The sequence below is a fragment of the Vipera ursinii genome, assembly GCF_947247035.1.
Source record: "Vipera ursinii genome assembly, chromosome: 13".
Taxonomy (NCBI): domain Eukaryota; kingdom Metazoa; phylum Chordata; class Lepidosauria; order Squamata; family Viperidae; genus Vipera; species Vipera ursinii.
This window is the reverse complement of record NC_139526.1, coordinates 15000522-15015480: the sequence shown is the minus strand read 5'-3', so window position 1 is coordinate 15015480 and position 14959 is coordinate 15000522. Positions and strand designations below refer to the sequence as shown.

The following is a 14959-nucleotide window of genomic DNA, read 5'->3' as shown; positions in this document are numbered from 1 at the left end:
TGAGGATTGGCAGCGGGGGGTGGGGTGGGGGTGTTGGGTTTTTATTGCCCCCCCCTCTGCTGGGTGGTTGCAGCAGGTTTTGGTCACTTCCCATGACCCTGGGACACTGTGACCGTCATAAATATGAATCGGTTGCCAAGCATCTGGATGTAAATCACAAGACTCTGGAGATGCTGCAACATTCCAGCTGATCGGCGCTTCTTCTGGGCTCAGCAGAAGCGCCGGGATCGGCGCCGAGCTCCAGCTGGATCCTGGTGCTGATCCTGGCGCTTCCGCTGAGCCCTGACAGCCCTGCAGCTCCAGCCGTCTCTCGCTCAGGCTTGTGCGGTGCTGCCCCCGGGTCAGCTCATTCCCCTCCCCGGCTACCACTTTCCCAGGATGGCTGCGTACCTCCTGCCAGGTGCCAATGTACCACGGGTGGTACCCGTACCACTGGTTGAAAAACCCTGGTTTAGGACGCTCGTTTCACAGCCCTGGAAGTTGCCCCCACAGCCTGCTCCCTCCCCCCGATACGCTTGAAGGCCGCTTTTCAATGGTTTGAAGTTGACCCTACAAACTTTCTCTCGACTTGCAACCACAGTTGGGATCAGAATTCCCATTGCTAAGCAAGGCGGGTTTTAAGTCAGTAGCGCCTGATCTTAAGACCTCCCCCCCTTTTTTTGCCACAGTTGTTAAATGAATCGCTGCAGTCGTTTGAATCACGCGGGGGTCATTAAGGGAATCTGGCTTACCCCCAACCCCCAATGACTTTGCCAGAAGCCGGATGGGAAGATAGCAAGCAGTAATTGTGTCACACACACACACGTACACACTAGGAGGCTACGACCGTTGCAAACGGTTAATAGGATTTCCTGCCTGAGCCTTGGTGGAGCAGTGGGCTAATGCCTCCTTAAGTAACACCAGCTGCCTGAAATTAGTGCTGGTTCGAGTCCCACCAGGCTCAAGGTTGACTCAGCCTTCCATCCTTCCCAGGTAGGTAAAATGAGGACCCAGATTGTTGGGGGCAATTAAGCTGACTTTGTAATAATGCCCCTTGGGTGTGTGTGTGAAAGTGGTAATAAGCAGGCATATACATAGAATGAAGGCTACTGCTAAGCTTGTAAGCCTCCCTGAGTCTTCGGAGAAGGGCAGGATATAAATGGAATTAAAATTAAAAATAAATAAATAAACACAGGCTGGTTGACAAGGGGCCGAATTTTGATTACACGGCCGTTGGGATTCTTGCAATGTTCATCAACGCAAGAACCGTGCATCACTTTATTTCAGCGTCATTTTTACCTCTGAATATTTGCTAAACACACATGGCTGCCAGTCAAGGGCTGACCTGATCAATTCATCTCAAGGCCCTTTGCGTGTCCATCTGTCTGTCCATCCACACCCCCCTTCTCCCTCTCTTCATCTCCAAATGTAACTGAATCCCCCCCCCCTTTTCGGCTAAAGGAAGCTTTTAGCACCACCTCCAAAAAAAAAAAAGTTTTATTAGCGTGATTAAAAACATGTGCTGAAGACCAACAGATCAAATTATTTCAGGAACACGGAAGGAAGGAAAAATAATAATAATAATTAATAATAATAATAAAAAACCAGTCTAGCCCGACTTTTGACCAACCCAGATTTCAAGTTGAGGCGCTTCGCTTTTTGCGTCCTTGAGGAGAAACAACAAAACCCGGCTGGGCTGGGTGTTATTTCTTGGCAACTACTTGGATCAGTAGTCCTAAACGGCTAGGTATAAAAATATTTCCATTTCATCAGACACGTCCTGGGTTTTAAGAAACCTTCGCGGGAGAGAAGAACTCTTGATCTTTTTTTTATCAAAGATGTCTTTTTTTAAAAAAAAAAAAAAAAGGAGAAAAAGGAGGGTGTTCCGAAGAAATTAGTATTTTTTTTTTTTAAAAAAATTATCAGTTCAAGAAGTCCACTGAGATTAGACAACCACAAAAATCCCATCCTCTTGACGGGGGAGGAATCGTAAAATTCAAAACGAAACCACCGAATCGACCAAAAACAAACAAAACAAAAAAAACCCAGACGAAGAATCGAAATGTTCCCGCTTGCTGGTGGCCTCCGGCTGGACTCCCCAAGGATCCGATTCAGATGGGCCTGAGAACGAAGACCGCGTCGTCCAGGACGTAATAGTCGTTGTACATGTCGCCTTCGCACAAGTACGGTAGTCTAGTGAAGGCTTCGATGACGAAACCGGCTTTCTTGAGGACCTCCGGCAGGCTGTTCACCTGCTCCTCCCACGTCTGTCCTTTGATTTCCAAAATTTCGGATGGTTTATCCCACTTGCCACCTACTGGGAGAACAGAGGCTTCTGTTAAGTTGCTGCTTGCGGGAGGGAGGGAGGGAGGATGCTGCCAGCGGAATTACCGTACTTTCTGGCGTATAAGACGACTTTTTAACCCATGAAAAACTTCTCAAGTCAGGGGTCGTCTTATACACCGGGTGCTGAAACTTTAGGGACAAGGCTGGCTGGAAAACCTGGAGCAGATCTCCCATGTGTTCTGCGCAGGGAAAGTGGGACCAATTGGAGAAGAAGCTGCAGTCTGTGATTTTTTACAGGCTGGGGTCTGGGCGTCTTTCCTTCTCAAGTTGAAAGAGCAGCTGCAGTCTATCCCAACTTGAAAGGCAGGTGGGGAATGCAGCAGTCAGAGCAGCTGCTTAGCTCTAAGGACACATTTGACTCAGGAACTGGGCGGGCGGGCTGGAAAACCTGGAGCGGATCTCCCATTTGGTCTGCGCAGGGAAAGCTTTAGAGTGAATTAAGAAAAGTTTAATCCACTTGCACTGTTTTATGTTTACATGTTTGATGACAAACAGCCTTATGTTTATAAGTGACAGTTTTCCTACTAAGTACCTGCATGTCATAAGCATTTGAATTAAAATTACCATATTAAAATCAAATCTGATGTTTTTTAATTTTTATTTGGTGTGCGTTGGAAGAGGGGTAGTATTATACGGCGAGTATAGCCCAAACCCTATAATTTAACAGGAAATGTAGGGGGTCGTCTTATACGCCCAGTCGTCTTATACACCGGAAAATACGGTAAAAGAGAAATGGAGATGGTGTGATTCTGGGATTGCAAGAAAAGACACTGGGGTGGGGTGGGGTGTCAATCAGGTAGGATTTGCCAGGCGCAAATAACCAGGATCGTGCCACGGGTTCAAAGCAGAGGTGATTTGTCGTTGCAGCCTGTGGGCAAGAAATGGCTCGACTAACGGTCAAGCTTTCGTTAGTTGCCGTTTACAAGGGGGACGGTGAACACAACATGGATGCCGTGAGCAGAATTACAACAGAAATGGGCACTGTTTAATTATGGGACTGCAAGAAAAGACACCAGGGCGGTCAATCAGGTAGGATTTGCCGGGCGCAAATAACCAGGATCGTGCCACGGGTTCAAAGCACAGATAAATTATTGTCGCGATCTATACGTGAGAATCTAACTGGCTAGCAGTCATCACTAAATTGGGGCTGGATAAAAGCTGACAAGACTTCAAGAAGCAACAGGTGGAAACTAACCAAGGAGAGAAGCAACCTGGAACTAAGGAGAAATTTACTGACAGTGAGGACAATTAGCCAGTGGAACAGCTTTGCCTCCAGAGGTGGTGAATGCTCCAACTCTGGAAGTTTTTAAGAAGAGACTGGACAGCCATTTTTCTGACATAGTATAGGGTTTCCTGCCTGAGCAGGGGGTTGGACTAGATGACCTCCAAGGTCCCTTCCAACTTTATTATTATTATAATAAAACTTTCATTCATTAAACATGAACCTCAATCAACTGAACATTCAAATTGACTGGAACTAACGGTTGACATGGGTTGCTGGCGTTATTATTATTATTATTATTATTATTATTATTATTATTATTATTATTATTATTATTATTATTATTATTATTATTATTGATCATCGCACAGCCAGACAGATATTCAGACTGGATTTGGCATTTTTGTCTACTTATTGAGTCCTTACCAAGGACCTGGAATAGGCAGATGTGGACGTTTGATGCTATTACAGACATTGTCGCAGGATGGAAGCAGTTCCTAATAAGGCCGCCTTTTGCAATTGACTAATGGCGAATTTGTCAATGCCAATGGTGTTCAAGTGGTACTGCTATTATTATTATCATTTGACTCCAGGAAACCCTCGACTTACGGCCACAACTGAGCCCAAAATTTCCACTGCTAAGCAAGGCTGTTGTTAAATGAGTCAGCCGCATTTTACAACCTCTTTTGCCACCGTTGTTAAAGAGAAGTGCAGCTATTAAGTGAATCCTGCGGTCGTTAGGGAGAATCTGGCCTCGCCTGTTGACTCTGCTTGTCGGGAGCCAGCTGGGAAGACGGCAGGTGACTCTCACACGACCCTGGGGGAGCGCAACAGGCATAAGTACATGCCAGTTGCCGAGCATCTGAATTTGGATGGCGTGACGGTGGGGGTGCCTGCACCGATCGTGTGAAGAACGGCCGTTAAGTCCGGTGTTTTGAGTGTTGTTGTAACTTCGGACAGTCACTAAACGAATGGCTCTGAGTCAAGGAATACCTGTATTTGGCAGACCTTACCATTTTCCACGTAGGGATGAAAAGGCAAAACTAGAGCCAGGATGACTCGGCCGCTCGTCGGTTCCAGCACGCTCCTGATATCTTTTAAGACCGTCAGTGGCTGGTCACAGCGATCCAGCAGGTTCAAGCAACTGATGACGTCATACTGGAATCCCGTGTTCTGCCATTCATTGATGCCAAGCACCCTGCCAAGGGGGGTGGGGAGGGGGGGGGACACAAAGGCACAGGGTTATACCTGGTGGAATGTGGATCCTTCACTTCTCACTCAACCCAAGGAGGAAGTGAGGGAGTCACAACAACTCCGAATAGCTTTCCCCGTTGGCGTTGCTGGTGGGAAGGCGGAAGTTCAACAGGCTCGGAGAAGGCCACACAGTCCTCCCTGATGATCAAACGGTTCTTCTCTTAGCTATTGGCCAAATGGAAGCTTAAATGGAAGACGGAAACAGAGAAGCAGGCAAAAGAGCTGGGTTGGTGGGAGGAGAGACAGACCAGCCCAGGTGTGGAGGCTGTGATGGAGAGGCCCAGGTGTGGAGTCTGTGATGGAGAGGCCCAGGTATGGAGGCTGTGATGGAGAGGCCCAGGTGTGGAGGCCAGAGTGGAGAGGCCCAGGTGTGGAGGCTGTGATGGAGAGGCCCAGGTGTGGAGGCTGTGATGGAGAGGCCCAGGTGTTGAGGCTGTGATGGAGAGGCCCAGGTGTGGAAGCTGTGATGGAGAGGCCCAGGTGTGGAGGCTGTGATGGAGAGGCCCAAGTGTGGAGGCTGTGATGGAGAGGCCCAAGTGTGGAGGCTGTGATGGAGAGGCCCAGGTGTGGAGGCTGTGATGGAGAGGCCCAGGTGTGGAGGCTGTGATGGAGAGGCTCAGGTGTGGAGGCTGTGATGGAGAGGCCCAGGTGTGGAGGCTGTGATGGAAAGGCCCAGGTGTGGAGGCTGTGATGGAGAGGCTCAAATGTGGAGGCTGTGATGGAGAGGCCCAGGTGTGGAGGCCAGAGTGGAGAGGCCCAGGTGTGGAGGCTGTGATGGAGAGGCCCAGGTGTGGAGGCCAGGGTGGACAGAGCAGTGCTTTTCAACCTCAGCAACTTTAAGATATTTGGACTTCAGCTCCCAAAATTACCCAGCCAGCAAGCCTCGAGTTGAAGCGCTAGAAATTCGGAAGGGTTTCCCCCCCCCTTTTAACTGCAAAATCCTGCCTCTTTCTGTTTATTGGTTTGAGGGCAAGGAACAAGGGAATTGTCTCCTTGGATTTCCTCCCCCCGCCCCACCACCTCATTTTCTTATATCATCTGTAGAAAACACGCAAGGACACCCACAGGCTCGAGAACGAAGAATTTATTTATTTTTTTTTAATTTTAATTCCATTTATATCCCGCCCTTCTCCGAAGACTCAGGGCGGCTTACAAGCTTAGCAGTAGCCTTCATTCTATGTATATGCCTGCTTATTAGGGCTTTCACACACCCCCCCAGGGGCATTATTACAAAGTCAGCTTATTGCCCCCAACAATCTGGGTCCTCATTTTACCTACCTGGGAAGGATGGAAGGCTGAGTCAACCTTGAGCCTGGTGGGACTCGAACCTGCACTAATTGCAGGCAGCTGGTGTTACTTAAGGAGGCATCAGCCCACTGCTCCACCAAGGCTCAATATTTGTTTTGGAGCGACTCTTGTTGACGTAGGATCATTTACCTGTATTTCTTCTTTTGAAGCTGCCAAATCATGGTCTCAGACAACTCGGTCACGTAGGTTTCTTCAAAGTGGGGACTCATGACTTTGGTGACTTCACCATCTCCGGCTCCTAAATCGAGAAGCCGACGCGACTTCCAGTCTGGGTTGATTTTGAGCAGTCTCTGAAATTGTTCAGGTGAAAACACAAACATGGAACCTCTTTCCAGCAAGCTGAAAGGTTAAAGATGGGGAGAGGTGAGTTTCCTTCGAGGGGGGGCAAAAGGGAGGCCACGCTTTTCCTCAACGTAGGGGACACGAAGGGGACTTATCGTTACCGAGAAACTAGAGCAGAAGAAAAAGCCTTCTCGAGACTTAAACAAGACATTGAGTCATCTCTCAAAAGTTATACAGGGGGTCCTCGACTTACGACCGCAATTGAGCCCACGAGTATCACCATGTTTCTATCCAGGGCCAGTAAACGTTTTCAAGCTTGGCTGGACACAGCGCCCAAATAAATATAAAGGTAAAGGTTCCCCCGCACACGTGTGCTAGTCGTTTCCAACTCTAGGGGCCGGTGCTCATCTCCGTTTCAAAGCCGAAGAGCCAGTGCTTGTCCGAGGACGTCTCTGTGGTCATGTGGCCGGCATGACTAGACGCCAAAGGCGCACGGAACGCTGTTACCTTCCCACCGCAGTGGTCCCTATTTTTCTACTTGCCTTTTTACGTGCTTTCGAACTGCTAGGTTGGCAGAAGCTGGGACGAGTAACAGGCGCTCACTCTGCTACGCGGCACTCGGGATTCGACCCGCCAAACTGCCGACCTTCTGATCGACAAGCTCAGCGTCCTAACCCACTGAGCCATCGCGTCCCTCAAATAAATATACCTCCCCATAAAAACTGCCCATTTCCTTTCAGAAATTATTATTTTTCTGTTAATTAGAGGGGGCACAGAAGTCCTCCAGACATGTGCAGGTAGTCTTCAAGTTGCAACAGTTCTCGAGTGACCACTCCAAGTACACAACGGCACTGAAAAAAGTGACTTATGACCGACTTTCACACTTACGACCGCTTGGGTCGAGTGATCAAAATTCTCTCTCTTGATTTAGGACGGGTGCAGTGTCCTGTGATCCTCTTTTGCGACTTTCTGACGCGCAAAGTCAAGGGGGAACGCTTAGCCCTGTTACGAACTGAACAATGGCAGCGACTCGGTTAACGACTGTGGCAAGAAAGGTCGTAAAACGGGGCAAACCTAACTTAATAACTGTCTTGCTTAGCCAGGGAAATTTGGGGCTCAACTGGGGTCACTAAGTCGAGGACTATTAGTAATGGGTTTTTTTTTTTGTTGTTGTTGATGCCGTTCCTAGCTAGTCAACTACCGGTAGTAACTGAATATATGCAAAATCGATTATTATTATTTTTTTTTTAAAAAATCAAACCCAAAGAGGCTAATAGCTTACACTCACCCATTGATAGACGTCCTGGACATGAATAGGCTGAAAACAGAGGATACAAAGGAATGATAAAGTTGAATGAATAACCAGCCAGATTTCTCAATGCTATTGTTTAAAAAGATCCGTGTCCCTTGGTCAAGGTAACTCTGGATGAAGATAGGCTGAAGTGTTTCGCACAATTGTTCCGTATTGCACAGATACCACTAGAAGGAGGAAGAGATAAAAGGCTCGTTATTTCAGTTCTGCCAAACCAGGAGGAGCATCGGATGGAGCAAGCATCGCAATCCAAAGATCAAAGAGAAAGAAGACTCGGCGTCTTTTAGAATGTGGGATCATTTTTATCAACAGCTCGAAAAACGAGTCAGAGAGAAAGGAACGTGTGACCTCTGAATATATATTAGTAAAAAGACTACCGAGCGATTAATTAATGTATTGTTGATGGAAACTATTATTCATTGTTTTTTAAACACACCAACCCAGACAACATGCTGTTTGCTAAATGCTAAGAATGTTATTTTTAAAAATCCTAACCCTAACCCCGACCCTAACCCTATTCCTATAAAAATTAATAATATTATTAATTTTTATAGCATTAGAAATAGGGTCGGGGTTAGGGTTAGGAGTTTTTAAAATAACACTTACACACACTCTCTCTCTCTTTTTGTGTGTGTGTGTGTGTGTGTGTGTGTGTGTGTGTGTGTGTGTGTGTGTACTATATATATATATATAATACACATGCTTCTCCCAGAAGAAGGAAGCTGAAGCCACCAGCCTGAGGATGACGGATGGGATTCCGTCGAAACGTTGCTCCTACACCTTCAATTCTACGTGGGAAAAAACCCAAATGACCAAAGACCCATATATTACATATAATATATATTATTTATATATATATAAAGAATCGCAATACAATGGCAAGCATAGGCTTTGTATGCTGAAAAGCCCAGCATTTACCATCTACAGAGTTGGGGGAGGAAAGCCGAGCTGGTTGTGGTAGAGGAGTTGGTACAGTCCAGCGACTCGCTGCCTATGAGTGATGAAACTGCTTAGATGAGCAGCGAAACCTCTACAAAAATTAGTCCAGATGCCATGAAACAACCTTTAGACATCTACAGCAGCATTTCTCAGTCCTGGCCGTTTTAAGAAGTGTGGACTTCAATGCCCAGAATTCCCCAGCTGTCCATCAAAAAGGTTCGGTGGGCAGAGAGTGGGTAACCCTATAACTTAAGAGATAAGGCACCCAGTTCCAATTCCATTCGGCTCTCAACATCTCAAGCAGCTGTCAAAGGTCAACGCTGAAAATCCAGTCGATCCGACAGCCCCAGGGCGAGATAGGCGGCCAATAAATTTAGCAAACGAATAAAAATAAATCCGCTCCTGTGTCTAAGAGGTTGAGATGAGCTGCAAGTCAAGAGTAGGTAAGAATACTTACTAGGCTATAGGTAGAAAGAGTAAGGCAAGGCAAAGAAGCCTCTTTTGAACTTTAGTTGATAATTTAATCGGCAAAAATGGCTATTTTCCTTACTATTGTTTAGGAATCTACTCCAGCAGGTTTGCAGCTTGTATTCGCAGTAAAATCAGCCAGACCTGCATCAAGGTATGCAATAAAAGTTTCGTCTGTCGATTAGGTTGTAAGTAGTCCTCAACTTAGAATAGCTCATTTAGTGACTGTTCAAAGTCACAACGGCGCGGAGAAAACTGACTTTAGGACCATTTTTCACACTTGCGACTGTGTGTGGTCCCGTGAACAAACTTCAGGCACTTGGCAACCGACTCACCAGGTGAACAAAACCGTGTTACTAACTTAGCAAGTCCAGTCGTTCACTTAACAACTGTGGCAAGGAAGGTTGCAAATGGGGTCAAAGCTCGCTTAACGAACGTTTCGCTCAGCAGCGGAAACTTTTGAGCTCACTTGTGGCCGTTAAGTCGAGGACCAACCCATTTCACGTTCTCGGCAAGCTGAAGTCTTTTGCAGTCCCCAAAAAACCAGCGGGGGGCTGGGGACAGGATGCGTCTTAAAATCTGATTTGTTATTTTGAATTCAAATTAGGAATTACAGTCCCTCCGTGCATTTCGTTATCTTTCGGCTGTGGCCAAACCTAGAGTCCAACGGCTGGCCCACAACTGATCACTCCTGATGGGATGTTTCTCTCTCTCTCCCCCACCCCCACCCCACCGCTTTCTGACCTAGATGGGGCTACCAGAATCAGGCTGTTTCAAGCCATCTTCCAAACGTCAGCCGGGCCATTTTACAGCTCTTCCTGTTCCTTGTCAGGAAATGTATTAATCTCCGATTGTAGGGTTTCCTGCTGTTCTAATTATCTTCTATAAAAGCTAGTAAGTCTTCTGTGCTTTTCTTGAAAAGGGTGGGAGGGATTGATTATCAGACGAGCTTTGCTTTATATAAAGGATCCCAGCCCTACGAAATTTAGCAGCGAAAGGCGGAATTGCCATCACCGGTTGAAAAAGGCACAATGCAGGCAAACATCCAAAGTTTCAAGCCCGCTGTCTTCTAGGACAGCATTTTGTGTGTGTGTGTGTGTGTGTGTTTTGTTTTTTTTACTCCCCCCAGGTTTATAATGAAAGAAATTATAGCTTTCGATGATCACCTGGATAATTTGATGGAAGGGACAAGACGGTGTAAGATGTTAATATTGTGATCAGGAGCCCGACATGCCAGCCTGACTCGGTGCGCGGGATGTCATTCTCTTACAATAAAAGAAAAATGAATTTAGAATGAACAGAAAAGCCTGACGATTAGGCGCACACAAAGAACTTGCTACACAGGCGGTCCTCGGCTTACGACCACAATTGATTAGCCCAACATTTCTGTGGCCAAGAAAGACACTTGTTGAAGTGAATTTTGCCCCCTTTGATCACACGTCTTGCCACGGTTGTTAAGCGAATCACTGCAGTTGTTAAGTTAGTAACATGGTTGTTAAATGAATCTGGCTCCCCCGTTGACTTTGTCAGTCAGAAGGTCGCAAAAAGGGGATCCCGTGACCCCGGGACGCTGCAACCCGTCATAAATGCGAGTCAGTTGCCAAGTGGCTGGATTTTGATCACCTGACCCTGGGGGATGCTGCAACGGTCGTTAAGTGAGAAAAACGATCCTAAGTTACTGTTTTCGGTGCTATTGTAACTTAAATGGACTGTTGTAAGCTGAGGACAGCTGTCGAAGCTTCATATTAGGCAAATATTTCCGCAGCTGGCAGGACTTGGTTGATCCTGTCAGGCCTTATTAAGACTTAGACGGAAGACCACGAACATATCCCAAGGCTGTAGACTAGATTTAGAAGTAAAAAAGAAAAATTCCAGGGAAAAAAAAGAAAAAAGAATGGTGAATGACTATACATACTGTTGCCAATAAACCCTGCATGGATCTAGTTAAATCTTTCATTCTCCAGAGGGAACTCATTGTTTGATTATTTGGCTTTAGATCAGTTAAAACTTCAGAATTCCTTTTTGGGATCAATCTGCACATTGCAGTAATATATATTAAATCCAAGCCGGTCATCAAAAAGTCTTTAGCCAAATGTAAGGATCCTTTCACTCCTTTGATGAATTAGCACAGGATTTCAAAACACTGGCAAGGAGAAGGCAAGTGGGAATATTGATTGAGCATGCAGTCAGACATTCATGAGAAGGTTTTCCTGGTGAACTAACAAGGAAAACTTGTAGTTTGTTAACAATTTAACCTGTTATGTATGGTACTTATTACAGCTATTTGCATACTGACCCAGTAAGTTCTATTAAGCATAGCATTCCAAACAGAATCACAAGCCTGAAGGATAACAACTCTAATTCAGTGAAACAAACTAAAGGTGGATTCCATTTTAGAAACCCAGTTTACAAATCCATAACTGCTGTCCTTTCTCGGCTCCCCCCCAGCCTTTTGACCACCCAGGCCCCCTAATACCAAGATATTTCAAATAATATTTATGCCCAACTCTACCTGGCACAAGTGGAATACCTATAAATCATGTTTCTTTTAAAGTTCCCGCTTTCTAGCAGATGTTGGGCCTTGTTCAAGACCTGAAAACATTTGCACTTATTAAGTTACTACTAAGTGTCAGGCGTATAAATAATATATGTAAGATCGAAGCTGTCCAGACCTTTGCGGATACAGCTCCCGTAATATTTGAATGTAGAATACTTATAAGAAAAACAACAACAAGGAAGTAGAAAAAGATGGACCAGACCAGGGATACTGAATCAGAAAAGAGTACCTAATTTTAAGACTTGTGGACTTCAACTCCCAGAATTCCCCAGCCAGCCATGGGAGTTAGAACTGAGAGAGAAAAACAATGAAAAAAAGGCGAACAGGGTGATTATGAAGAATGTGTGTGAGAGAACAAGAAAACAACAATGCAAACATGGGCGAGTAGGTGGTATTAATGATGTATAGAAAGTAAAAGCACTGGCAATCAAATACTACACTGGCTCAGAATGCTGGGAGTTGTAGTCCAGAGAATGCTAAGTTGGACAAACTGCTTTCAGAGGAAGGACAAAAAAGATCCCTGTCGACCTTTTCACAAGTCAAGATCTTGCAAACTAAAATTCGGGGAAATGCAAATTAATTTCCTTCTAATTTATACCACCCCATTATCCATCCACAGCAGGGGCACCACGACTGCTCTGCACAAACAGGAAAAAACTAGGCTGTGCCAGGACGTGATCAAACCACAGGGGAATTTGCATGGCAAAAAAAAAAAAAAATACCTCCAGTTCCTGAATTATTTGAGAATTGAAAAGCGGGCCTTCAAAAAAAGAAAAAAAGAAAAGTCTTAGGGGACTTCACCAGCACTTGTCTTTCCTGCTCCAGACTCACAAAACTGGGGTGGGGAGGGCTGAGAAAATGTCCCACATTGTCCCTAGTTGCTTCTCACCCTATAGAGCCTATAAAGACGTGTCATTCGATCTATTCTTTTCCAGTTGGGATAACGTGCTGCTATTGTTGCTCTCTGCACGCCCATTTCCCAGGCTCTGGCTCTTAGCATTTTGGAGGGGTGAAAGGAGAAGGCAGGTGGTAGGACTCCCAGGATCACCTGCCCTGTCCCATCCTGTCCTTGACCCCGGCAACTATTCACCTTCCTGCCTTGTCTGTGGAAGATCCTCCATCATCCAGGTCAGGGTTGTCCCAAAGGGTGCTTGTTTCCCCTCCCCCAAAAAGGCAACTGGACTTTCTTGGGGTTTCCCTCCTCCCCCCCCCCCCGCCGCCTTTTAAGCAGCTTCTTGGATGAGAAGTGAAACCTTTTCAAAGAAAAAAAAACACACAAGTCCTGCTGTGCCTTGTGAAAAAGCACCTTTGGGACCCCCTTCCTACCTTGTACTCCCAAGAAGGAAAGCAAGTGCCTGGATTTCTTCTGCAAGAAGAAATACCCCAACACAGATTATGCCCCTTCCTCTTTCCCCTCCCTCCCTCCTTCTCTCTTTCCTCCCTTCCTTCTCCCTCTTTCTCCTTCCTTCCTTCCTTCCTTCCTTCCTTCCTTCCTTCCTTCCTTCCTTCCTTCCTTCCTTCCTTCCCTTCAATTCATTTTCATATCTCTGGCTCTCTTCCCTCTTAGACCTGGGGGAGGGGGGTGGGAAAGAGACTTTGCTTGGGAGTCCAAGCAAAGGGGGGGTGGGGGAGAGAGAATCGGGGCCAGACCCGGCTTGACAGCCCAGGTTGGGGGTGTGCGTGTGTCCCCCCTCGATGGGCAGCTCCAGGAACCCCTTAGGGAGGGAGGGGCCCTCGAGTTGCAAGGGGCTCCCCCCCTCCCCCCTCTCCCAAACCGTCCCACCACCTTAGAAATGCAATATAAAAGAAGCTGGAAGTCTGGAAGCCCCCTCCCCCTCCGCTCTTGGAGGGAGGGGGCGCATGAAGACCACAAAGGGGAGGCGGGGGAGGGGGCGTCTACCCTTGGTAGCCCCCCCCGGCTCTCTCTTCAGACCGACCCCCCCCCGCTTTCCCTCGTGGGGGGGAGGGGAGAGGAGGGGAGGGGGGGCTCCCTACCTGCTGGTTCTCCTTGTCGCCCGGCGCCGCCTGCTGCCCGGGGCCGCTCATCATGTTCGCGTAGAGAGAGCGGGATAAAGGGCTCCGGAGGTAGCGCGCGGGGCCAGACCACATCCTCCTCCTCAGCAGCCACAGCGAGACGGCGCAGCAGCCCAGCCAGGCCAGGCAGAGTCTCATGGGGGGGGCGGGGAGGGGGGGGCGGCCGCGGAGCAGACCGAAGAACGGGGCGACCGGTCACCCCCTCCCGCAACCACCGCCTCCTTGCTCCATGGCGGCGGCGGCGGCCAGAGCCAGCGCCGAGCTCCCCATTGAGCGCCCTCGCCGGCGCGCAGCCCAAGCCGGAACCCCAGGCCCGCGGAAGGGGGGCCCGGCCGGACAGGATGGCCAGGGACACGCACGCGCCCAACCCGCCCGCCCGGTCGCTCTTTCTCCCGCGCGCACGCGCAGACGCCGCGCGCCTCGGGCCGCCTTCCTTCCGCGAAGCCGACGGTGCGCGCGCGGCCGCGCGCCTGCGCACCGGCGCGCGCCCCGCTCCACCAATCCCGCAGCGGCCCGAGCAGCGCCGCCCGTCGCACAATGCCCTGCGCGGGGGCGCGCGTCGAGGGGGGGGCGTGGCCTCCCGTGGCGCGCGCACGTCCGGACGCCTTCCCTTCCTTTTTTTTCGCCCCCCCCACCACCACTACCATCCCCGGTCGTAAAGCGAAGCCGCCCCTCCTCCCTGGCGGGGAAACCCCGTTGTTATAAAACAGACATCTTCCAACTTGGCCCTTTTATGTCTTGTGGACTTCAACTCCCAGAATTCCTCAGCCAGGCATGCGGGCTGAGGAATTCTGGGAGTTGAAGTCCACAAGTCATCAAAGGGCCAAGTTTGAAGACCCCCTGTTATAAAACGAGCCTTTCCAACGCCTCATTTCCCAAGGTAGACTTGACTTGCCCAGGGAGGTTCCCTTTCACATGTCCCGGGACATCAAATATAATAATAATAATTTTCAGGGTTTTTTTTCCAGTCTCTCTTTTTCCTCTGAACGAACCCATCCTTGTCACGCACAGGGAAAAAGCCATCAAAATATATGCGATTTAAGTGTTCATCAGATAGACTGCGCCTACTCAAGGAGGTTCCGCCTGCAGGACCAGAGTTTTAAAATGAGATAAACGACTTGAGCTTTCACCGCCAAAACAGCCACTTGGGCGTCTGATGGAAGAGGCTTCTTCCTATTTAGTGTGGGGGAAAATAGAATATTTATTTTCCTGAAAGAAAGTCGCTCAAAGGAAGTCTCACTGCACTTGCACGATGGGA

General features: G+C 48.1%; 1 protein-coding gene across 2 annotated transcripts; it reads right to left on the bottom strand.

Annotated features, from left to right (window-relative positions):
• Window positions 1-1835: 1835 nt before the first annotated feature.
• On the bottom strand, window positions 1836-14060 carry METTL9 (methyltransferase 9, His-X-His N1(pi)-histidine). 2 transcript variants are annotated; one of them, XM_083373153.1, is made up of 5 exons: window positions 13663-14060; window positions 7680-7870; window positions 6239-6448; window positions 4561-4745; window positions 1836-2296 (listed from the first exon to the last, which is right to left on the bottom strand). In XM_083373153.1, the coding sequence occupies exons 1-5, from the start codon at window positions 13837-13839 to the stop codon at window positions 2091-2093; spliced, it is 969 nt and encodes a 322-aa protein (XP_083229279.1). In that variant the 5' UTR covers window positions 13840-14060; the 3' UTR covers window positions 1836-2090. The 2 variants fall into 2 exon arrangements, with proteins under 2 accessions (XP_083229279.1, XP_083229280.1); XM_083373154.1 differs by having other exon boundaries at window positions 1836-2293.
• Between the last annotated feature and the right edge of the window lie 899 nt (window positions 14061-14959).

Excerpts from the sequence above, each read along its gene's own strand:
- METTL9 (XM_083373153.1), bottom strand. The coding sequence starts at position 13,839 with ATGAGACTCTGCCTGGCCTGGCTGGGCTGCTGCGCCGTCTCGCTGTGG. Across the intron at positions 6,449-7,679 it reads TCCAGGACGTCTATCAATGG|CTTGCTGGAAAGAGGTTCCA; the intron begins GTGAGTGTAAGC and ends TTAACCTTTCAG. Across the intron at positions 2,297-4,560 it reads TCATCCCTACGTGGAAAATG|TAGGTGGCAAGTGGGATAAA; the intron begins GTAAGGTCTGCC and ends CTGTTCTCCCAG.